Genomic DNA, 26,623 nt, shown 5'->3' with positions numbered 1-26,623 from the left:
AGTAACACTGAATACTTTGAAATGTCTCACGCAAAATGTGAAAAGATATCTACATGTCTTTGTGGCTGATAAACATCACGAAATGTCATTTGAGTCAAGGTTGAAGGCAAGAAGTTTTAAAATGACAGAAAAATGTGGGGGTGGAAAGTTTTACTCAGGTGAGTTTACTAAACCTTTGTAACCTGCTTAGCATCTCTGCTGGAGTCCTGTGGCTCAAACGTACATTAGCTATTACTATTAAAATACCTGAGGCTGTTGGTGATTGAGATGAATTGGGTGTAATCCAGGTTTCTGTATTTGACATGGAAGAAGTGCACATGGAATATTATTTCTGCCTGTTACAAGACAGACGATGTTTCAGAAAGATATTAATGAATCATAATACCTGCATGCATAGAGCTCGTCCATAGACTAGTTTAAGTTCACTAAGGCAATGTTTTATTCATTTGATTTTTCAAAACTAGTTTTTATAAGGATTTTTTTAAAATGGCGTACAAGTAATACAATTGAAAACACTAAAGAAAACGAAAGAGGATCAAACAAAGAAAATTTATAATTATCATTTATAGTTCATGGTCATTTTTCCTCATACTCATTCCAAGTACAGGTCTCTGGAAAGCAGAACTGACAGACAGAATGACAGATACACAGGTTGGTTGAAATGGAGACCTATTTGAGTTATTCTCCTCCAGATTTCAGGAACAGCTCAAGCACTTATTGTACAGTCTCGTAATACCACTTGGAAAAAACACACATAGCAAATTAATTTATCCTTAACACGGTCTTCATCTTCACTTTCACTCATCTAAGTCAGGATTGAGGAGGAAGGCAGTGATTCCTTTAGAGTCACATGAGTTGTCATGGTACACCTCTCCACTATCAGTGTCCTGTGCAGTTTTTGGGAGTGGATAGGCTGTTACTGGTCCAGGATCCTCTATCTCAGGTTGGCATTTGTATAAAAAAAACTATATAGGAACACATGTAAAAACAAAAGGATTTCAAATTATTATCCAAATGAAAAAAAGAATGTCCTCATAAAATCTATGTCTATCAACACTTATGAACACATACTTTTTAATTTTTTTTTTACATTTTATTCCAAAATGGTTGAGGAGCAGTTATAGTTTGCATCATCTATACAACAGGCTATAAAACACCACTTTGTCACAGTTCAGTAAGCACATATAGATGTGGTTGTACTGTATATAAACATATGTACTGTAATAAGATACTTTTGCGTGCATGGCTCCTGAATGATCACCTTCCCAGAAATCCCCAGGGTTCTGAGGATACTTCCTTTGAAATCCAACTATGTGAAACAAAAGGCCTTTGCTTTTGTTTCTGACACAATTTGACACCTTGAATCAGTCTATTTTACGAGGAACTGCCATCCATTCTCATCTTTGTGCGCCAGCAGCTCATCCAAGCAGGTATTAGTCTTTGCCAGACTCCCCTGCCTCTTCAGTGAGGACTTTGGCCTGGATTCACAACCACGTGTTCCTTTTCTTTTTTTTCCTCCCTTCCTCTTCATCCACAGTAAATGTTTGCCGGCTTCCATGTATGTATTCATTTATGCATTGTGCCATTTTCTCCAGAAAATAAAGAAAAATCTCAACAACACAAACACAGGCAATGTAAATGCAAAGTTTGTAATGCCGAATCTCCATTTGCAAAGTGCATCTGTGCCCCTCTGTTTACATGAAACAAAGAAGATGGATCGCATTACCCTGGCCAAGGAACAAGTCACAGATGGGTTACTGCCGTTTGGGTGACATGTTAGATATGCATTTAGTTCATTTTTAAATGTCTGCCAGCCATTTTCCCATTAGTCTCTTTTTGGACGGTATGTGTTGTCTTGACTTCTTGATAGTTAAGAAATTTATATTTTCATTTTTATTTGACTTTTTAGAGCATTGTCTCATGTTAAAAATGACTATATTTTGTTCATCTTTGTTATTATACTGTACACATGGTGATGTCCTGATTCATCTCTTTGACAGATGTTTAAGTTGGTCTAGCAAAGACCAAAGTTCCATCAATCACACATAGTATTCTTTGTCCTTGTTTTTCTTGTTCTTGGTAGAAGGTTTTGCATTGTTGACTGGCTTCTCTTTGATTATAGTGCCGTTAGATTGTGCCGAGTTGCTGATGTAATTGCGACTCTCGTCGACATGGTATGAACCCTCGTCTCTGTTACGGTATTTGTACATAGCATAAAGCAGGATGAGTATACACAGTGCAGCTGCTGCTACAATGCCAACCACCATCCCTGTGGTGCTGCTGGACTCCCGGAAGACCTCTGAAGTTCCAGGGTAACCCTTCGGTCCAGAACCTGTTGGATTGGCTGCAAGGAGGACAGATAAGTAGAGTTACCACAAATGCACTGAGCTCAAAAGGCATTTACATCTTTTTCTACCAAACAAACAATTCAAAAAAATTAAAATGGATTTGTTTCAGCTGCACGTTTAGATCAATATCACATTGTTACAAATAGGTGATATAACAGACATGATACTTCATGTTTGCTAATGTTAAAGGTGAAAGCTGACACACAGTGATACTCCCCCACCAAATAGAAGAGCATGCAGTTAGACAATGAGCAGAACACAAACTAGTTTCTACCATTAATGAGGTGAAATGTGAAATCTCAGTCAATCACAAAAATTACTACTCCGCAATAAATGTCTTCAATAAATTGCAATTTACTAACCAAACTATAATAGTAATATATTATAAAAATAAAATAATAGAAAAAAAACACACAGTGATTAATTTTAAACCTGAAAGAATAAGGCTGTTGTGAATTTAATTGTGAATGTGAATGTTGCAGGTCTCAGGCCAGAAAGCAGTTTGTTCCAGGAAGCAGGAGCAGGAGTACAGTAACTGTACCTTCCCTCTCCAGACCACAACCGAAAATTAATTCTGTTTTAAGACCTATTCCCAATGACCCATAAGGCACGATCAGGTTATAAACAGCCAGAAAGTCAGACATGGAAGAAAACAGAAAGAGAGTGCAGTAGACAAACGAAATCTGCTAAATTCAGAAGCAAAGCTGACAAGAAGACTAATGTGTTAATGATTCATCGAAGAGAACGGTTAAAAGCTTACGGCTCATTACATGTTTTACAGCACAGTCATGAATGAGCAGGCAACATTTCCAACACTCAATACATATCCAAGCAGCATGACTGCATCGCACACTCTGAAAATAAATCTTTCACAAAGAAACAATTCTTCAGTTGACTCAGCAGATTACGCCAAAGGCTGCCTCCACTTCTGTTTCCAAAATGGTGCCATTCAATCGAGCAGATTCTGAAAACACATCAGCCCCTTGATATCACTCAGTCTTCTTGGCACATATCTCTGTGTGTTTTTGTAGCAGTCATCATTTCTGCTTCAGCTGTCTTTGTTGCATTTGCGAAATCCAAACACTCGAAGCCTAACAGCTGGAAATGAAAGCCCTCTGGTTACACTGGATTGAAGCAAGGATATTTGATGATTTAATAGCTAGATTGAGATCACAACTATCTTGACTTAGCAACAATACACTTCAATTTGCATTTATACAGGACAAACTAATAAAAGCTTCAGAAAAAGAAAAAGTTCTATTGACATTCAAGTTTGAAATAAATTTTTGTGAAATGTGAGGGATTTTTTTCTTGATTTGCAGCATTTGTCATTGCTCTTGCTCCTTGTTGTTTTGTACTGAAACACTTTTACAAACAAATGCTATATATATCCTGTACAAGTATTACACAAAACATTGTGTAATAATTAATTTGTGATGAAATTGTACTTAATATGATTCCTAACAGACAAACAGATGAACAGACACTACTGAAAACATAACCTTATTGCCGGAGGTAATTATTTAAACAAGCAAGTTAAACAGACAGCTTTAAACAACTTTATGATCAATAAATTATTTATTAAAAATCATTGCATATGTGCAATGCTTCATTTCTGCTCCGTCTTGTTGTTCAATATTTTGTCATTCGGGTATTTAAGAAATGCTTCCATAAAAAATAATTGCACTCTTTAGCTTTGGTATCAAACCATCCCCTAAAAAAAATGTTACTATAAAATTGAGAGAGAGAGAAAAAAACGTCTCTTCATTATTCTAATCCTTTGATCTTGGCTAGTCAGAGCAACATTTCCACATGAATTTCTTCTCCTGATAGAATTCAGTATCCTCAGAACAAAGCAACTTTCTTACATCAAAAGGAAAAGAAAAGGAAAAAACAAAAAATTTTGCTGTTATTGATGTTTGTCATAATCACTTTGTCTCATTTCTAACATCCTGATTTTATGACTGACAAACTGAAAGTTTTTTTCTTTGGTTTACTACAACTCACAATGAGTAACTGTTCTGGAAACCAATGAAACATGAAGTTAGCTCAGTAATCATCTAAAAAAGGTTTGGTTTCTCTGGAAGCATGCAACATTTTTGGTAAATAAGATGACCAAACCTACATACTTCATGATATGAATTCTGTACAAATTACAGCATTCTCTGTGCCTCTGGTAGCTCTCTTTGCCGTTTTCTCATTTGTGTTACACTCATTGTTGATAATTTTGGAGATAAATCATGTTTCTGATTCCATTTATGCCTCTTCTTGACTGACAATTAAATGTTTAGGCGAGAGTTGCTGGGAATCATGAGATAGTAGCCAATTAACCATGCAAAAGCACAGAAATCTGTTTTAGGAAACTCTTGTTCATGCCAGACTAAAGGGCAAATAAAATGCAAACTGTAAAGGGCAAAAGTACTCTGTCTGTAAAAAGAGGAGCCACTGCTGCTCTTCATTGACATGTTTTCCGCCATGGTTAGACTGATCAGCGGCCCAAGAATGCTTCCAGTGCCAGCAAACATTCAAGGACAAGCGCAGAGTTCCACTAGGGGATTGAGTGTGACTGAGCGTTGCAACAGATTAGCTCTGCTTGTGACAAGCCCACTTATCCTTGCAGACAGGTGTGAAGAATGCCCTCCCCTTGTGGGCAAAAGCCACTGGTTGACTACGCATGTCCCAGGCAAGCCGTTGCACAGGCATTAACAGTGAGTTATTTTCATATTTGCTATCTATCCTTTTGGAGTCCACGAAGTTGGAAGTGAGGATAACATAGCAGATTGACGGAGGAAACAGACCTCTATATGCAACTCTTTTAAGGCCTTGGCTGGCTCCTGCAGTGAGCTAACAGAGTTGGAAGAGTTCAGATGGCAGGCAGCATCAACCTGCAATATCAGAGGAGAGCCATGTGACAGAAATACCACAGTGCGCTGTTCTTCGTTGTGTGATCTAACACCTTCAGCTCTGGGCTTTGTTATTTCCTCCTGCCTGGATCTGTTGATTGGCTTCCCATGGACAGCATTCACACAAAGATTTTAAACTCTCAATTAAATGACCATGTTTTTTTATTCATTATAAAAAAAGTAAGAAAAAGAAAACATGAACAAAGGTAGGCTAGGTAATCATTTACATCTGCAAAATATATGCCTATATCTCAAGTTTTTTTCAAGCAACATTTAACTAACACTTAAGAAATTAATTTAACTAAGTACTGCCATGTTTATTCTAGTGTAAGTATTTGTTGCAGTTCAAATCTTTCAAAGGATGATTTGTTCGATTGGAATTATTTACAGTGCTAACTTCTGGACCATGTCAAAGAAAATCTTGCAAATATTTTATCTTTATGCTCATATTAGGCCAACTTCTTACTGTAATAATAAAAATTATTAGTATTTTTATGATCCAGAAATAAATTGATGTAAATAATTATTCTTATCTTAATCTCTTATGTGTATGTCCTGCTTTCTCAAGCACATGCCAAAGTGTTTTTGGGGATGACACCAAACCTCAATTTGCTTCCAGTTAGCAAATTGGTGTGAATGTGATTTGCAGTATAAACGTGCTTTGAGTGGTCTGCAAGACCAGAAAAGTGCAATACAAATCAAGTGACTATTTTTTTTAGATATTTTGCTCTGGATATTCATTGCATCTCATTAGCTCACAGTAAATCTCAGCAGTGCATGTCAAACAATCAATTGATGGGGTCTTCCATAGTCTACTAGTTCACCTGATGAACCTTATGATGCAAGTCATTTGTTGCTCATGAGCCTGAAAGTGCACCCTGCTCTACTGTTCTACATGTTGAGCTCAGGCAAAGTAATGTTCAACATCAGGCCTTCAAGAAAACCTTATAAGGACCTCAGGCAAATTGCATCTGCCTGTCTGTTCATTAGCACTCCATCACCTCAGAATGAAGGCACATAAACTGAGAAAGAAATAGCGCCTGAAACAAGTGTTTAAAATGATAGCTGCTCTCATGCGCTCTACTCGAGCGTACCCAGGGGTAAAATTAGACATGGGGAAAATGACCTTAAAGTGGCGCCCGGCTTCTTGGCAGTGTAGCAGGGGTGCACTTGTGAAGCAGTGGAGGTAAACTCACGGGGGTTAACTTTTGAAGAATTGCAGTTGTGCAAAAGCTGCCAAAATAACTTTCTCCTTCTCGTCTCGTCCCAGAGTGAGAGTTAAATTACAGTATCACAATCAGGCCGTCATAAAGTCCTTGCTAGTTGAGTTACAAGGACAGCAGTTAATGCTTCAGTCATTTAGTTGCAAATAATTTGCTTTCATTGAGTAATCCCAAGTAGACAAGAAGAAATGAAAACTATAAACAAAAAGCAACAACCTGGCTAAGAACAACACCGGCCATAAAATGGAACAGTCCAAACACGTAAATGCTGAGATTGCTTTGGCTTCAAGTGTCCGTCTACTGCAGCGTTTATTTGATAGCAGCTTTTTTCCTTATTCTCCCAGGATTCTTCTGTGTGGATACATGAGGTCACCAGTCAAAAATATTAAGGAACATGTCATTTAAAAGGCTTTTGTGATTCCTTTTCTTTTTTTATTATTTGCCATTCACACTCAATGAAAGGAATAGGATCAGAGATTCTACCCTGCCAGATGGGATTTGAATAAATGGTTCTCTTCAAAGACTATTTTTCCTCATTTGTCTCCAGCGAGAAGGTTCATTTGTTTGGTCATTTGTTACAGGGTGAGCAGGTTGATGTGGGGCCATGGATGAAGGAAGTCATAGATTGGAAGGGGGAGAGGTGGCTGAAGACACATTTACTTCAGGTCTGTGTAAGGCTTGTTGAGAGGTAATGAAACACGCAGAACAACTAAAGAAAATATTGAACGAACAGACTGTGCCTGACCTTTTTATTAACTGTTGGTGCTACTTGGTCAAATAGTTGTTGTTTTTTTTTCCAAAAGGGTAATGCTTTTCAATAAATAAATCACTATGGCAACATTGTGTTTATGCATGAGGAAAAATTAAAGAAAAAAAATTGTAAAAAGTAATGTGAGATTTTGTTTTGTAGAGCAGAAGCTGATAAACAAGAACAGTGCAATATGCTTCTTTTGAGAGCTTAAAAAAGTGCGACTGTGGGCTGCTTCCAGATCAACCCACATTTAGTTGGCTTGTTTTGTGATACACTGCTGTTATTCAGCCAGAATAGTGTTATACCATCTTCTTCTTTCAAATATACAGCCATAATCATGAGCTGTCAAGAGCCGTCATAGAGCAGGGGATCAGTCTGGAGAGCGGTCACTGTATCAGCAACAGCAGAGCCAAACATTTATTAAATCCCTCCTCCATCTTTAATTATCTTTGTGTCCTCAAGAAGTGATGCAAGCCATCCTGTACTTGAGACATGCTGGCAGTATGCCTCATGATAGCGCACACGTGTGATGGTGAAGTGATGGTGATGATGAGCTGGAAGCTATGTGAGCATGAAATTGAGAGAGAAATATTAGGTCTTTGATTTGGCAGAGTAAAAGGTATGGTGCTGTTTAAGCCATTGCCCAGAGGGGGTTCCAATAAAGGAAGGCAAGCTAAAAGAAGAGGACAAAGCTCACTCAGCTTTAACGGTTCAAGTCTGGAGTTCATCTCTTGATTAGATTCCTAAAGTGTCCAGTTACATGCTCTAAGGACCTATATTTGGAATCTATACAGGGGGTCTGCAGCAATATATCGTGTAATGGTGAGACATGATAGCAAATAATAGCCGCAAACAGCTGTGCCTGCTAGCTTTAGCAATTTTGGTGCAGCTTGGGACACTTCCTGAAAAAATATCATAATATTTTTGCTAGGATAATTGTATAATGTGAAACTGTTGTGGTGCTGGTGTAGATTCTCAGTCATCCAGGACATGACAAATCCAGTTTGAAACTCCACACTCTCCAGTTCTGAATTGACAAAGGTTCCCGGAGGGGAAGCAAAATGTCTTCAACTACAGACTGCTGCTTTGCTATTAATTTTTTTTTTAATGTTATGAAGTTGTGTTCGCATGAACTAGTGTGGCATTTTTGAGAATGGAAATGGTTTGGGAGGCAGTAATATACTTTGTTTTTAGCCCCTCTCACACTAGTTGTTAATACATTAGTTCGATGAGAGTTAAGCTCCTTTTCTCCAAACTGAGGTCTTTCAAGGACATGTCTACAATAGACAAGATATTTATTGTCAATAAACTTTCAACAGTAACCAATTTCAAAAAGTCGAAACTTTACTTTAAGATATCTTAAAATGAAAATGAAGTTGTGATGTTTTAATCTTTTTTGGGAATAATATTAAAATATAGTTAGGGCTTCTAAGTCATAAATTTACTTTTAAATATTGTACCTTTAAAGTAATGTTTAGGCTTAAGAGCTATTTCAGTACAAAATAATAAACTTTTTCTCAGTATTTTAGACAATTAAAAAAAAAATCATATAACTGATTTCATATCTGTGAACTATTTCCAGGCCTTTAGTTACTTATAATGCTACAAAAACAGACCTTTGATTGGGCTTTTTATCTGTTTTTTTTTGGTTGAGCAAAGTCTTTCATGCCCTACTTAAACTTATGAAGAGACACTTTGTGTTAGCATCAATGTCACCACACCGACAGGATGTGAGGTAGAAAAATAAGAATAATTGAAAATATAAATATGGCAGGATCAGAAAAGAGGAAGACTGACAGCAAGTGTAAAATCCTGTTTTCTCTCAGAACACACTCCTTTTAAAATAGAATGTAGAAATAAGACTCGGTTGGCCTAATCTTCAGTGAAAAAGTGCACGAAAAACAAAAAAAACACTGGCAAAATTCTATTTGATTGTCAGGATGAATATGTTTTGCAGAAGAGAGTATAGGATACTTCAAGGTCATCACAGTTGTGTGATGGCTGCGAGATGTGATCGTATTGAGTGGGCATTCAATTTTCAAAAGGGCCTTGCATTAGTTAAACCATCTCTGCCAGCTGTGGTCAAATAAGCAGTTTGCTGGCATGCATGGAATATGTCACTGTTTCAGCAAAAGAAGAAAGAAAAAAACACACAGGCTTCCAGCTGGGTAAGATTGAATAACCTATTAAATGTGGGCAGTGACCTCTTAAGCCAGTACACTGCTTTAATGTTTCATTAATCTCACAGCTACTTTTAAAACAATAATTTACCCTATTTCTTTTATTCCTGCCTGGGTGCACTCCATTCATTGCCACTGGGTTAAAGAGAGTATTCATTTGCCGTTTGATTTATTGGTTTACTCTATGTATTGTTTCCACACCCATAAATTAAATCTATTAAAACAAATGTCAAACACATAAGCAGCTGCTAATGTCACAGCAGAATGCTTGAGGAAAGAATGTGATGAGAAAGCAGGGCGAGAGGAGGAAACGAGAGATGATTAACCTTAACCTGCCTTTGGGCAATAAACAGTGAAGGGCTATTGCAGCTGAGAATGAAAAACTGAAGGTTTTTTTTTGTTGTTTTTTTTTGCAAAATGCAGACAAGTGTGTACACTTAAGCTTCCATAGAGGCTACTGCATTTTATGTCTGAGAGGATATTGCTTTCATACAAATCACGTCTGCATATTGCATAATTAAAGACAATGTTGTTTTTCTTTCAGCTGCTCCCCTCAGTGGGGCTAGCAACAGCATGCAAACTCACACTTGCCAATAAGATTTGATCATATTTGGTCACATTATCTCCACGTGTTTTATTAACTTGATATTAATACATCTTGTTTTTATATTATCATTGATGACAATGTCTTTTTTGCGACACACCTTAGCAACAGAAGCTAAGAGGCAATTGTTATGTCTATATCTAGGTCTTAGTGCAGACTAAACAAACATGATACATGTGTTAATTAGTGATTTTAAGTGGTTCTGCTAAACAGATTTTTATCACAAAAGGAAATAACAAGCATTATCCATCTGTCCTTAGTCTTCATGCTAAGCTTTGCTAAGTGGGTGATTGTAGTGTTTTCACACTTGCCGTGCAGACAGGATCCATTTTCTCAACTGACTATCTCTTAGAAAGAAAATAAACATATTTGCTACAGTGTCCAATTATTGTCCTGACAGAATTCAAAGATAATCAAAGAAAATTACAGGTGAACAAAATTATATGGTATCGTAATACATTTGGATGCTCAGAGCTGACAAGTTTTGCGTGAAAGAATGATTACATCAAACTTCCTATTCCAAGCAATTATTATTGAGCAAAAAGTGTAAGAAGCAATCAAATTTGTTGTCTAGAATGTGAGTTATTATGGGAAATTGGCTCAGTATAGAAAAAAAAACAACAACAACAAATTATGTGGAACAAAGGCAGCTGTAGGATATAACCATGTAACCTTGGATATGGATCACTGTGCAGCAGCTGCCCCTCCCCCATCAAAGGCCCGCATGAGGCCAATGAAATGAAGCAGGTAGGTAAGAGCCATCCGTTCCATCTGACCCCATGCAGCTCAGCAACAACCCCTTCCATTAACTTTCCCCATGAAAACTGAGGTTAGTGCTGGAAAATCAGTGCCAGCCAAGATCTTGCCAGACTAGTCCAAGCCTACATTTATATTTTGTCCGTGTGATTGGCCAACACTTCATATTGGCCCTTAAATAAACAGTCGTTTTCTTGCAGAAATATCTGGAACTTGTTTAACCTAAATGCCTATTTTTTCAGTATTTGTAAAACTGAAACATTTTAATTAGAAGTGAATACATTATGTAGATTTTTTACATATATTCTGTTATACTTCTGAAAAGGTGAGGTGTGTTAAAGCCTTTAGGACACTTCACTTCACTCTGGCTAACAACTTTTCACAACAAACATCCCAAAGATAGGATCGCCTGTAATCATGGGCCTAATGTTATTCAGCTGTCACAGCCTGGCTGCTGAGAATATGCACAATCTTGAACCCTCCTCCTGTTACAAATCAGATGTGTCGCAGCATCATGAGCCTGTGTATTCCTCCGTGGTTTCCTCAACCAGTGGGGAGGATTCAATTTGGTGCAGTGTGATCTAATCTGAGTCCTGTCGGGTGATAAGCTCTGCTCCTCCATGCTTTCCGGAAGTAAGGATAATAAAGCTTGGCAATGAGTAAGTTTACCCAATTCATGTCTTTCAATGGCTGATAGCGACTGCTGGGGGACAAGACTCCAGTAAGATCCAGGATGTTCTAGAACTGACCTTGGACCACAGGTAGCTCACATAATAGACTGTTTCAGAGCTCATCTCTTGGGATCACTTATGCATCAACATTATTGTAATGTATCTATAGGCTGTGAAGGAAGAGCGCAAAGGCTGACAGTCATGGAAAGCTTAGAGTTACCAAACATCAAAGGCCATCAAAGCGTAGCGTAAAAACACACAGACAATGTTAGTGCCATTAAAAGAACCTTGTCAAACAGTAATTCGAGTAAGTAATACTTTATCAGCAACACTGTATCCATTCAATCTGAGATGAGGTGAGTGTTTGTCAGAGCATGTGAATCTTCCTGAATGTAGATATTAATCAGGATACAGTGTTAGACAGCTGCCACCTGGGGAGGCCACAGCTCTGGTGTCAAATCCCTTCTTAGAAGGAGAAAAATACTCTGCAGTGGGAGAATGCATCCCAAAAGCATCACATAGTTTGCAACTGATGTTTTGGCAGATGCCCTTGTAAAAAAAAAGAAGAAAAAAAAGAAAAAGATCATCCAAGATGCTTGTGTGAATTGGTACACAGCCCTTCTGTGTATTTGCCAGAGGTATCAGATGAAGATTTGAAGAACCTATTGTGAGGCTGCCTGTATCACACTAATATTAAAGGTTATAATTAAAGAAAAATAGTTGATACTCCTGCAAGAGGAAGACCAGAAGAGCAGGAAGAGAGACAGACTAGACAGCAGATAGTCTTTGCTGTGGGGCAGACATTAATTTAACGGAGGTTTTATGACCACATACTGATCAATAGCACATTTAAAAGGAGTGGGGCGCCTTGAGTTTGGACTTAATTGTTCTTTGTGCTTCTCATCACTTCAGAATGCATTTGAAAATCCCCTTTTTCATAGACAGACACTGGGGTTAGACTTAATTGCCCTCCATGTGTGGCAAGAGAAAGAGATTAAAAGTTTTGGAAGATTTGCAGGAAACAGATTTACAATCACAATCACTCTTTTTCTGAGTGAAGCTGAAAAGCTATATTTTAAACACTTTGGGGGAAGCAATAAGTGCCTTTTTAAAATTTGGAATTCATCTGGGCATTTGAGCACACTGATCCATAGACCAAATATGCTTGTTTGTTTTTTGAAGGGAAAAACCTGACATGTGCTCAGTCATAATCTCTTTGGGAAGTTGCTTGCAGCCTCAGTGAAAAACAGTGCAAGAAAAACAACAGGGTGGTCTTACTCTGCCTGATAGAATTTAATTACCAACAGTGGGGAATCTGTTCACATCTGTAAAAGTCTCCTCTCGTAGGCCTCTCTTGGTTTGCCTTTATTGTCTATGTTTTGAAATCACATACGTTTTATAATTACCACTGTTGGGGGGGGTTCTTTATGAGAATTTCCCCGTATGCTCATTAGGAAATGCATTTAGTTGCTGTAGATGTTTACTAAAGGTGTAGAATAAAATCAACAAAAAATAAATAAATAAAATGTTTACAGCAGCTGTTTAAATGCATGCAAAACACATCAAGCAGCAGGAAGTTTTACTTATGCATGCAACTGTCAGAAAATCTTGTTTGAAAACAACAAAAATACTAGTGTTGGCTAAATTAAAGCTTGATAGATGTGATGGAAAATAGAATTATAGCTTATCAGGGTTATAAATGAATTAAGTCACATAATAGACAGCAAATAACATGAGACTCTTTAGTATGCTATCTTCATAGAAAGTAGCTGCTTGTCTGGTAAATACTTCATAAACTAAATAATGTTGGATACACACTTTCTGTATAAAAAAAACAGCTTTTGTAAATATGTAGGTAAGTATGTTTTCTTTCATTTTTCCCAATAAGATTTACAGTTAAAAGCTTTATACATACGTTAATTTTAGTCAAGAAAATAAAGATGTATATTTATGCTGCTTGGTATTTCTCATATGTTCTTATTTCATAGTTATACATAGTTAAATAATTAATGTGTAATTAGAATTAATATGATAATATAGTTTTTATTAGGGCAGCTTATGTTTAATTTCCAAATTTATTTTTGATATTCGTGATTTTTGTCTATCTGATATATAAACCAACAATGGTACAGTACTGCCAACGTAGCAACTTTGTCACTATACTTAGTGAGTTTTCACACTCTAGTGACAATTTTTCAAAAAAGTGACTATAGCAACAAATCGAACAAGTTTTTCTGGTGTTAATGAAAACTTATAAAGACTGAGATGAAAGCAGTGGATGCTGCTAATGGCCCCTTCCCTGTCTCAAAGAACTCACAGGATAAAATAAAAGGGTTGGAATTGTGACATTAAATAACACAAAAATCAAAATAAGAAAGTTCATTTGTACTTTGTAATGTATTTAGGTTGCTTTTTACTCACTTTTTGCCTGTCCCATGACATTATTCTACTCTAGCAAATTATGCAAATTAAACAATGACATCATCTAGCTACTTTTAGGACAACCAATAGCTACTTTCTTTATTGCGGAGTTGTCAATACTGCACTAGTATTGTATTCTTGTGTGCAAAATTTTACAACTATTTAAAACCCACAAAAAGTGGTCAGATTATCATTAGGTTTTCATAAAAGTTTTATAGATACTGTCTGTCCAAAATATACATGTCCATATTCAGACAGGACAACATGCATTTCACCTCATATATCTGGTATTATGATATTCTTCCTACGGGTGTTTATGTCTGTAAAATTTCTTAAATGCTCACAGGACCCCCAACTGAAACATATTCCCACAGCTATGATTCCAAATAAAAATGTTTGAATTGAAATACAATATTGTCTTCACAATCATAATAAAAACATATTTTAATACATTACTTTTTATTTCTTTTGCAGTCCTGTTTATTATGACATAAAATCCACTCAGAAGAGGTAAAAAGACAGCTCCTCAGACTGAATAAATGTTTTATATCAAGTAGTGAGTGGAAGCCAGATAAAAAATGCAGCTCTGTGAAGTGATTAAGGTTTCACTACAGCTCTAATCTGCTCATTTGGACACTGTGAGTTAGTCTGTAGTGTCTTGGTGGGGGTGGACTATGACACACAAAGACACACTGACACACCAGAAGAGAAGTAGAATAAAAAAAGAGATGACTAACCTAACCCACCTGAGCTCGGCTCACCACAGGGATCAATGTCCTCATCATCGCTTGGACACTCAGCCGAAGCCACCGGCGAGTCCTCAGTAGTCTGAAAAGAGAGAGGCACACAGTGGAGAGGTGAGAGCAAGAAATACTTTAGGTGCATCAATGAGGTAAGAAGATTCCCACTCAGAACTACCATTTCTAGAGGGTTAGGTTAAGGAGAGTGGTGCAGATGGCATGTGAATCCAGACAGCTACACTATTTGGCTCCTGGATCCATCTGTCAACACGAACACTCAATGCCTGGCACAGCAGCAGCTGCTACATTGCTTTCCAGGCAACAACATCCTTGCAGAAATGAGATCAGATTATTGAGGAACAGGGGAGGCTCGGGTTCACAGCACAATTGTCAACTCACATGCTCAATTTGTGTTTCAGTCTGTGGCTTTGCAAAGCCCTTCAAGGGATTGTTAAGAGCCATCAAAAAACACCTCTGACATTTAGAGGACAACGGGCCATGAAAGCTTAAAGAAATAAAAACTGGAGAACAAAAGGACGAAGCAGCAAAGGTTTAAATCAATATTTTTCTTCTTTCTTTCAATGTAAATCAGTATGTCTTTTACAGAATAAGCATACAAAATAAAGCAAAATCTTTATTCTGCTGCCACATCTACTCTTATACCAAATCCATATTAGACTGCTTTCAGGGCACTTCCTCACCTGCCAAACACAATCTATTTTACCGTCTTGGAAAAAAAAGGAAAGGGCAAACAGCACACTAGAAAAAAAGTACACTGTAAAACATTATACTGCAATGTTCTTTTATAGTCTTGCCTCAGGCCATTTGATCAGCTCTGCATTAAAGGTCATTTCATTTAAGCATGGCAGCCTCTTCAGGGCTGGGTTAGATTTTTGGTTTAAACATTTTTGCTGTTAAACAAAATAAGCTGCTGCTTGCCTCGTATGTGCGCTTTATTATTGTTGCACAAAACATTTTAATATTTAAAACCAAGTTTGGTAATATTTTTTGAATAAAGGTTGCATATGTGACAGCTACAAAATAAAAAAAAGATGTGAAACCGAGGTTCCTAAAACAAAAATGGACATAAGCTTTTATTAAATTTGTGCTCTTATGTCGCTAATGTTTAAAAGTGCATCAAATTATTTGGTAGTTGGATTAGAATTGACTCAGCTTATAGTAATGAAAGGTGATGTCATTTTGCTGAACATCCATTTGGCTGCTCATAATGAGATTTTATTGTGACTGTAACATAATTTTGACTTTCTGTACATGGTCCAAAATAATCTTTACATAATAGACCTGGAAATGATAGATCAAACCCATTAAGGGTGTTGTGTTAGGAGGGGCTTTTTTGTGCATCTGTGGAGCGTGAGGCCTGGGGAAGCCATCCAAATGTAAATTTAATTTGCTGTGCATGAGGCTGATATACAGCATTGGCCGCCCAGATGGCAAAACCGCCGGATCCCGAAGTGCCACATCCATCACTTCTGCCTTGTGATTTGTTTTTCCTGGCATGAGATCTTGACACACTACACTCACTGGCAGAGGTACGGGAATCAGGGAATCAATACTGCCTCCCTAGTTGTCCCTCCTTACCCACTCTCTTTCTCACATCTCCCTCTTCTGCTCTCTTCTTTTAACTCTGTCCTCCAGATTTATTGTAGAGGTGGCGAAGAGGAAGCAAAGTGATGTGGGTGTACTAGATGTAGGATAACTTCCCATGGGATAACCTAAGCACAGATGTTCTTATGCTTCAGTCTCTTCCTACAGGTTAGAAAACTACATCATGAGGCCTTAAATTTCATTATCAAAGGGAAATCTAATAATATGAATATTTGTTTGTCTCCTACAAGGGAATCTCTGATTTCATAATAAAATGTATTGTCAGTCATTCTAGCTTACAACTGAAACTTTGATCTTTTTTTCTCCATGTGTAGAAAGTGGAAAAGATTTTTAGAAATAATTAAAGTCCTGGCAATCCTTGAAGAAATGCATATCTCCTTACCCTCTTTCATGCCACAGTTTTAAAGGAAGATAAACTTTTTGTCAAGTCTTGAAAATAATGTTATGCTAGCAATATAGTAAGATCTCACGCAATGTATAAGCACTTGGAGTATTTGTTGTAAATGACTCCCAGCTTCAACCACACTAAATTTTAGCTCATTTCCTCTAATATATTCCAATTTAGCAATTCCATTTGTTTTTAAAGCCAGTTAGCTGTAGTGGCCATCTTGAATTGAGTTAACTCCAAAAATTATTCTGTTTTAAACTTGAAACTATTATCATAAAAATATATATTTTTAAATTTTTCAACAACAACAAAACATGTTCAGTGTTTAATGAAATACTTTGCTAACAGACAGACTGGACTGACTCTAACAGTTAATGCCAAAGTTTAAAACAAAGATCTTGGGGTCTGAGTATAAGCTACTACCACACCAAATTTTAGCTCAACAACTGTAAAACTGACTGCACAATAGCTATTTTGTGTTTGCCAAGGTTGAATAACTGTGGCTGCCATCTTGAATTTGGTTGACTCCAAAGGTTCATCAGTTGTAGATGTGCATTCAATGATTACTTTTGAGGACTTTCATTAAATTCTGTCCATTGGTTTATGGGATATTTTGTTAACATGGTACATAAACACATAGGTAATTACATTATTGCCTGTCTTTCGGCAGTGATGATAAAAATGTAAAACTGAAAATATATTGACCTATAATGCATCTATCAAACCTTAAAATTGATGTTCATTTACATCTTCTGATAATAATAATAATAATAATAATAATAATAATAATAATAATAATAATAATAATAATAATAATAATAATAATAAATAATAAATGTATTGTGTATAAAGTGTAAGCCTCTAATAAAACACTCAAATGGAGGCACGTGTTACTGGGGATCCATCTGCCATCCAGGATTAGTGTGTGGGTCAACATTTCATGCGGCCACGACCTGGCTGAAATCCAATAACATTACCAATTCATGGCGTCCTCCTCCAACGCTTGGCTTCTTTTTCACCCGTGACAATTCAATGCGGGCTTCAGTGTGTGGGGCTTACCATGCAATTTAGCCACAGTGATGAAATCTGACAGGTAGCTTGGGCTGAGATGCCAGAACATGAGACAGTAATTTTGGAATATCCTTTTTTCTAAGTGATATCTTAAATAAAACAATGTATTAATATGATCATTTTGACAGAGCCAGAATTTTAACTTAAAGCCATAAAATTATTTCTAGTTTTTCAGGTTTTCTAGAAATACTACACAGAGAGTGTTGAGTTTATTGATGTGAGCTTCATCATGCCCACAGGAAAGATGCCCCAATAGATAAGCTTATAAACAAGATGTACCTGTAGTTCATTTTATGACGGTACTTCTGAAATGCTAAAAGCAAAGACTCAGGGTTTGCAAAGCATCATTAATCTAGCTGTAAAGTGCTGAAGCCTTGGTGAACCTACAGCACAGCTCATTTATCTGCCTCTGCAGAGCAGCAGAGAGCTCACTCCTCTGAGGAAACCTGGGGAGACATTTGGAAAAAGTGGAAGAAAAAGAAATGCTATGGAATGAAACCTTCTTGCGGTGTTCACAGAAAGAGAATAGAATTGTTGATGCTGTCCAAATACTGTATTTTTAAATTCTTCAGTTTTAGAACATATAACGACATATATAAACTAATAATAATAAATGTTATAGAAACGTATTGATTGATCTTGCCTCATCCACTGATTGAACCATCAAAAAAGATGCAGACCAGGAAATTCCAGCCTGACTCAGCCAAACGTGCCCTGGTGCTTTCCTTAGTACTGTCATGCTGGTTTTCGATCTGTGAGGATTGATAATGGTCTTCCATAATGAGATGTCCAAGCTGAGCCGTGCTCTGCATGTGCTCTCTAAGGCTTAGTCAGCAGTCACATTCTACCAAACACCAGGTTTTCTACGACTCTACAAACACTTATCTGTTTCCTGCGAATACCTAACTGCCTTGCAGGATCCAGCACACCTCCCTGATAGCTACAATATGGAGTAGGTGTCTCTACTATAATTCACTACGCTTTTACACTGCTACTCTGAATGCATATTTTCCCCTCTTAATGCTGGCCCATGGAGGCACAGGTGTGGGGGTGGGGGGTGGGTGTTGCTCTTTAGGGAGAAATCTATGTGCTGCTGCCCCGGAGCTCGAGAGCAGGAGACACCTTCTTTGCGATACCCTGTCGACATGTCTCTGTGGAGAGCCATGGGTTTTCGCATTGTTTTCTCTCTGGTCTAATTTGATGAATGCTCTCTGGCACAGAACGTGTCTCTTTGGAGACAAGCTGAAAGTCAGGAGGACACTGAAGGCATCTGAAAGGTTTATCTGAAGCATGCCTCTGCTGTCCAGGTAATGTATTCCACTGAGGATGCTTGCTGTTTTCTTTTTGCCTTTTTTTTTTCTGTAAGCCTTCTTTTTTTGATTTCCTGGATAAGCTTATATTTCTTAGGTTTTCTTTTTTTTGACATTGCTGATCAGGGACAAAAACACAAATATAATGTTTTACACAATGATTTGTTGTTCAGGATCTGGTGTATAATCAATTTTTTTTTTTTCCAAAATGCTAAACATGCTGTGCCATCACCAGCCTGAATTTTATGCTTGTTCTTGCCGTTTGGTTTAATTGTATGCAAACCTGCCAATTTTTTCGCTTGTCTCTCTTCCTTCATGCTCACACAGCTTACAATCAATTAGGTTTAGAAAAAACCTTAGATATAAAAACACTTCAAAGAAAGCAGAGGTGGACTGAGTTGTAGTCTCTCCTCTTGAGACAATTCCAAAAATATCATCTACCATACTGTTTTAAAAACAATTTTTGATTCTAATGATATTGTTTAATTGGGAGACTGTGTTTTACAATTAATGAGTGAACAAAGACTGGCTTGAATTTTAGCATGAATTAAATATGAATTCTTTTATAATAGACTGTGTTATGCGTTGTGTTATGTGCTAAATTCTTAAGGTTATTAAAATTTTACAACCAATTATTAAATCTTAACTATGAATGCTTGGTCTTTGTAAAAATAATCAGCCTTTATCAATAAAATACAGCTAAAGCCAATATGCATTGGATGGCGTTTTATGAGAAAAGTCTCAAAACGTTACCAACTGTACTTGTTTTTGTGTATTTCCAGCAGTACTTGTCCTTGTATTTTCTTCTTTTATCTAGCATTATTCCTGGAAAATCACATAAAGTCTGCAGTTAAACCAATTTTATGTTTAAAAATTCCTGTCTGCAAAAAGCAACTGCCAACCCTAAACGCAGAGGAATCAGTATTCTCTGCATGTCACTTCTCAGAACATGTGGTATTATTTGTCATGCTGGCACCTATTTACGCTGATAGCAGCCTGTTAGGGCCCATATCTGACCAGAGCAACAGTGTGCACAATGGACTAATTGGAAGGAGTTTGTTGTTCTAAGTTTTCAGTCTTGCAGTAACACATCATTAGAGAGCCAGTGAGAGGGCAGAGGGAGGTGGTGGGACAGAGCTCATGGCTAGATACGGAATAAAGATTACCTTTTACACTGAGAGAATCACACCTACAGGCTCTGTTATACAAAACTACAGCTTATAAGAATGAAATGGAGGCTAGAACCCTTTAACGTCCATGCACTCTTCATCCGTGGCAGCTATCATACAGCAGTAGCAGCAGCAGCTCTTATCAGAATGCCTGATGACAACCAAGTATCTAACTTAGCACCCTGGAACTAGGTCGATGTTGATGAATAATTTAGTCCCAGATGCTCAATAGATTCCAACAGAATAATGAAGGCATGTGGGCCTCTCAGACTGTGAAGTCAGCTCAGTGTATTGCCTGGCCTTCGCCCACACTCTTCCTACTGCTGGCCTGACAAGCTGTCAACATCCTATACTCACACAGATACAGACTTGCAAGGCTGAAAGACAATGAAATGGCATTATCAATATCACAGAAGACTTTGCCACAAACACTACATAACATACTTATCATGTTCAAACCATCTATTCCCTTGGTTGTCTCTTTAACACCTAGTAGAGAAAAAAAAATTCTGACTCTGGACTTTATGGTGACACAACAGATTGTCACAGCTATTCAGACTAGAGTGATGAGGAGTAGGGAATAACCATCTGGGTTGAAATGGGGAATTTCTCAACTACATCCACTCTGCAGAAGAGTCACATAAAATTCTGAACATTTTTCATTCACAAATTCATTAAACATGCATTACCAAAACAACATTAAAGGTCGAGCATTCCTTGAAGGAATGCATATCACCTGCTACCATTCATGCCAGACTTTTAAACTATATCATTTCATCTTGAAAAATAACAGATTTATTGACTTTTCAGTCAGTCTTAAAAATAATGTCATGCACATTTACACACAATATTGCCAGATTTCACTCAGTTTGGTAATGCTTGAAGTACAGTTGACATTAGAAATTACTTCTCCACTAACATATCAAATATTAGCTCAATATCTGTAAAACTGGCTACACTGCAGCTAGTTTTTGCTTTTAAAGGTTACTTTGCTGTGGCAGCCATCTTGAATTTGGTTGGTTCCAAAAGTTAATTAGATGCAGATGTACATTCATTGAGTAATTTCTGAGAGTTTCATTATAATCGGTCAAGTGGTGCATTGGATATTATGCTAACAAACAGAAAGGATTGACTTCAACTGTTTATGACAAAGTTTTAGACAAACATTCTGTGCAATCTGTAGAGCTCAGAGTGCATGTTGGGAATGATTATCAGCTACTGCCACACCAACATTTATCTCAGCAGCTAAAATTGAGTTGTAGCCATTTTTGTATTTGCTGAGGTAAATTAACTTGCAAATTCTTTGGACTGTGATGATGAAAAGATTCAGATTTTACATATGCACCCCAACACACACACCCACACCCACACACTTCGCTTTCCGATGGTTGAACTGTACAGACCAATAAGCAAAATATTTCATTTCATTCTAAATACTGAAAGGCCATGATTAAAAGCTGTCTGTCCTTTTTTGTGATAAAATTCAGTTTCTCATGGAAATAAAAGCCTTTGCTTTATTTAAAAAACACAGCAGCTGTTGCTGCAAGTGGACCTCGGGCTGAGTATCAGTGTCATTAAAAGAGAAAGGTCTGCGGCTCTCCATCTCCTCCCTTGGTACCCACATGTTTCTCTCTTGCTATAGATCTTCCTTAGGGCTTAAGTCACCACACCCCACACAGTCTAACAAGATGCTGGAAAGCAGCTTTGCGCACCTCATAAACTCACAGCATGCACCATTGAAGTAAGGTGTTTTAAAGAAATTATCACATTTTCGCTTGAAATAAAAACAAACAATAAACAAGGATTACAAAACAGAATTTCTGGAATAATTACACTAATTCATTCAGTCTGTTCATATATATTTGCAAATATTTCAGCAAAAGTTGACTTGATTTAATTGTTATTTTTTAAAGGTTCCTACCAATGTAACAGGGTGTTAAAATCTGTAAGAACACTAAGGAAATAAGTTCAGCTTTTGATAAGACAATAAGGTTTAAAAATGTGTGAGCTATGTTAGCCCACTTATTAGTCTGTTCCACAGCCTCAGAAAAGCTTCTGCTGTGAAAAATGAAAGGCTGCATTTAAGAAAGGGACATAAAGGGACAAGTACAGGCTAGTGTTGTAGTGTAAAGGTGTTCTGCTAGACAAAAGGATCCAATATATGGTAGACACAGAACAAATTCAAAAAGTAAGCTGCCCTTGCTTAATATATTCCCTCACTGGGAACGGAGAAAAGTGCTTTGAGAGGACTCCTTTTTAAAGCAGTTGCTTCAAGGAATTGCTTTGTAGATGTTAGTCAGGTCTCCCTCTGGACCTAATTCAACTCATCTTCCAGCAACATCTGCATCATCTGAATGGACTTAATGCAAATTCTAAATGGATATTGTTCAGGCACTAAAGTAACTAGGGTACTTGTCTGGCTGCTTAAGAGGAATCACCAAATCCATTTTTCAGTCTGTGTCTGCGTCACACTGTCACTGTGTCCATCACTGACTCACAGCAGACCATGTGCGACTTGTGCCTGATTCATTCTTATAGACAACTCCAGACATTGTGTACGACGTAAAAAGCTGACATTTCAATTTCCTGTTTAGCTTTGTGCTTATTATTTATTGCTGGGAATCTGTAAATAATTTGCATACAATATTGACAAGAGCCTATAGTCATCTCTGAGTGTGAGTGAATGTACAGCTTTTAGCAGATTACATAATAAAGGGTCAGTTTCTGTCTGTTACCTCGATGCTCTAAATTATAAAATCTGACTACGATATTTATAAACCACTATCTGCTTCCATCTCTTTCCTTTGTTCCCCTTTGAGTTCCCTTGTTTCTTCCCTTTTTTTCCCCCCAATGCAGTTCCATAGAAGTATATTACATTGTAGACTCTGTCTCTCCTCCTTATCCTTGCGTCCACACTTCTCAGATAAATGAAATCTGTCGTCATTGAGGCATTTTCCCCGTTGGATGACCTGATATTTTTGTTATCTGAAATCGAATCTGGAGCTCTGTGGCTCGCCTTGGTAGTAATCTGGCCTAAGAGCAGAAAACTGCCCAGGAGGAATATCATACACTAAGGATAAGCTGGTGAATGAGAAAGGCATAACAATTACCAGAGAATTGCTTGTAAGCATGTTGCTTTCTATCTGAATGCTTACGCACAAACATTTGTCATCTAGAGGAAAATGTTTGGTTTCATCCAAAAAGACTTCACAATTCATCTTGTTCACATTCTTTTTCCTCAAAATCTAAAAATAGATGACAAATATCAGCATGATGTGTGTTTTGAGAAAGGGAGCACAGGAAAAGAGATATGCAGCTTGGCCACAAATCACTGTCTTCCTGACTTTACCTGCATCTTGACATGCAGTCCCAGTCCCTCATGAGGTGACAGGAACAAATTTGTCATCCTAATATAGATGCCATCATTGCTGAGATGAATGTACTCAGGCCTAATTCCCATGTGTAACGTTTGCAAAAACATGACATGAGGAAGGAGGCAGAGCAACTTTGCCCTACAGCTGCAGACCTGGTTGCCTGTAACTCTCACAGAGGGTCTCAGTAATCAGATTTTCATCCTTCAGTATGGGATTTCTTACTACCAAGGGCCATGTGTAAATGATAAAAATTAATGAGTAATGACATAATAGAACAGGAAAAAAACAAAAAGAAAGGTCAAAGTCATAAAGAAGCTAAACAACAGAAAGAATAAATCTGGGGCTAATTTTATCCTCAAAAGTTAAAATATCTGCCAATTAAGCCATATAGCTTTTTTTTTTTTTACATTAGCTACACAGATGGCTTCAGCTCAGTGATACTACTTTATTCATTTTTTTGCCAGATCTCTGCAAGACATCAAGCAAACCCATTAACTTAAATGTAAAACTATATTCTTCATTAAAGTATTCCAGTCTTAAAGACATGTCCCCAGTTACTTTCTCATCAACTGTCTGCCAAACCAACAGGTTTTATTTGCTAGCATGTAGGTGTCTTTAATTTTTGTTTCTACCTCCTGGAGTTTGTTTAATCTTAAATTAATCTGGTAATGATGTTACTTTCTATTATCTTCCCATCCTTCTATAAATTTGCCAGTGTTTGATCTGGTGTTGAGATTCTAGCTCTCTGGACAGAATCTGTGCCCAGTAAGATTTTAATCAAAGACTCTTAGCTATAATCTTATTTAAAGTGCTGGTATGGTACTTGACACATGATACACATATTTGTTATTTGCAACTAAAAAGTGCAACTAAAAAAATTGTCAATATGACATCTTACACCAATGATGATTTATGAAAGTTATGAAAATTTTCATCAAAACCATTTTACATTCTCCATTTGGCTCTGTTGCAGTTTTTCACCTAGTTTCAAGAAACATATTTTTTGCGAAATCTTGCTGACAAACTGATAAAGTGCAATAAAAACCTCTTCTATAAAGGAGCTACTGGGCACATAACTACAGCAGTGCATGCCTTATGCTTTCTATTAGCCCACAAATAAAAAGAAATATTCTAAAAATGTAAAGAGCTCAGTACAGCCTTTATGAGCAGTTGGCACAGATTTCCTGTTTATGAAGTTACCTTACAAACCGGCTGATTGCAGAATTTTTTGCAGGTGTTGCATCTTATGCTTAACAGTTGGCCTCAAATTATGTTGTGTTTTCATTAGTCATAACAACAAATGTCCTGAGAGAGAACAACGTGGTTCATAAAACATGCTGAAAAGCTGTCAGTGTTTCCTCCAAACCAACACTTTATAAAACAACAGACATCATTCATTCTGCGTGGGTGTCATTCTCGTTTTTCAGACAGACTTTGTGGGCTGATTTGTTGTCCTGTATCAAAAAAGTGGTGTAAAACCTTCAAAATAAATGTTTTTTGTTGTTCTAATAATAGTATGGGTAACTACCATTATGCACAACTGCTCACACAAGCCTTTCTCTGCTTTCGGCTGTTTTAAAACTACAAAGGCTTATCAAATCCTGCTACTTTTTGCTACAACCACATCTTGGCATGTATGTGATCACTGCTGCCAAGATGTATTAAAGCAGTAAGTCACATGGGCTATATGCATATACCACAATGCTGAAGGGCAGTTTCCTTAATGGCCCCTGGTGAGGGTGAGATGATGGATATGGTCTGTCGCTGGGAGAAAGTGCCGCAGGCCTGGGTCCAGTGCAGGTCTAAAGTGTTACTTCCAGTCTGTCAGCACTGGGTGGGCACGAAACTATGACCGGGTGTGAGGCACCTCACTCCAGGACCACCACAGATGCCACACCTCACTTCAGAGTCAAGGTAGGAAGGTCATTCAGGCAAACATGAACAGAGGAGAGCCGCCCATCCAACCTGTACCCAACCTGTTTTCACTCTAATGAAATGCTCTTCAACTAAATGCTTTTGCAGACATAATAACTGAATTATCTGGTGTCTTTTCTATTTCTTCAGCCTCAGTAGGTGGTAAAACGAGATTTTTCACGGGGAACAAAATGATAAAAAATATCATAAATCAAAAAAAAAAAAAAAATCAATTGCACACCTGTCAGTAAAATTAGTCGCTTGATTTCAATCGTTATTTGTTCACTTTAGAATCCTTGGTAGAATGATAGTCAGTCCCTTACATCTGCAATGCAGGGGAAATATTATCCTGAGGATGTTTTTTTAATAATTGAAGGCAGCCCAAACTTTCAGACCTCAACACTCAGACCAAAAATTCTTGAATGTTTAATCGTCAGATGGATAAGTTGACATATTGCATGAAGTAAGAACCCCTGCTGATTAATCACTTTCTCATTAAATGTAGATTGTGTGCTTCATTGATAACCTCTGACTTTACCATGGATGTGTCTGCCTTTTAATTGGTAAGCCTACTGATCTTAATTTAGGGATAAGAAGAGGGACACATTTTCATTATGCAGTCTGACACTCTACAAATTGACAAAATGAGTGGTAAAAAATATGAGAAGATTTTGTAACACAAATGTGACTGAACAAAAATTTTAAACATAATGCAATCTAATTCTGTATTTTTTCATTTATCTGTTTTTCAAAAAAGAAAATTAATGAAAATAAGTAGTTTTTTTTTTTTTACAGCAATTAAGGTAACAAGACATTTGGAATATTTTATTTTATGTCAATTATAAACAATCCAGGTCATGTTTGTAAATGAGAACTGGTTCTCATTCAATATTTATGTCCTAAGTTTCAGTGCTATAGCCATAGTAGTTTAGTGGTCAGTGGCACGGTCTCGTACTTCTGAGGCTGCAGGTTCAAGTCCAGGTTCCATCAGGAAGGGCATCTGGTGTAAAATAATTAACAAATCTTTTGTGCAAGTTCATTTGCTGTGGCAACTCCTGCAGATGGAAGCAGCTCCCAAACTCCCAAAAAACTCCCAAAGCAAAGATGTTTAAAAGCCCAGATGCCTAGTTGGATTCAAAAGTAAGCAAATTTAATGGAACAAGAACTCAAGTAG

At 37.2% G+C, this 26,623-nt stretch overlaps 1 protein-coding gene across 28 annotated transcripts in view; it reads right to left on the bottom strand.

Moving 5' to 3' along the window:
- Positions 1 to 535: 535 nt before the first annotated feature.
- The window catches only part of LOC108234070 (neurexin-1a), a 226,109-nt gene continuing 200,021 nt past the window's right edge, over positions 536 to 26,623 (bottom strand). For 21 of the 28 annotated variants that reach the window (XM_017412947.3, XM_017412958.3, XM_025005237.2 and 18 more), the window contains 2 exons: positions 14,595 to 14,685; positions 536 to 2,344 (listed from right to left, as the gene is read on the bottom strand). In XM_017412947.3, the coding sequence (XP_017268436.1) occupies positions 2,040 to 2,344; positions 14,595 to 14,685 (396 nt within the window). In that variant the 3' untranslated portion in view covers positions 536 to 2,039. The remainder of the gene's footprint in view (positions 2,345 to 14,594; positions 14,686 to 26,623) is intronic. The other 7 variants (XM_017412949.3, XM_017412959.3, XM_017412964.3 and 4 more) reach the window with 2 other exon arrangements.

The sequence above is a fragment of the Kryptolebias marmoratus genome, linkage group LG22 (assembly GCF_001649575.2).
Source record: "Kryptolebias marmoratus isolate JLee-2015 linkage group LG22, ASM164957v2, whole genome shotgun sequence".
Taxonomy (NCBI): domain Eukaryota; kingdom Metazoa; phylum Chordata; class Actinopteri; order Cyprinodontiformes; family Rivulidae; genus Kryptolebias; species Kryptolebias marmoratus.
Note: the sequence above shows the minus strand (reverse complement) of the source record. Positions and strands in the feature narration are given on the sequence as shown.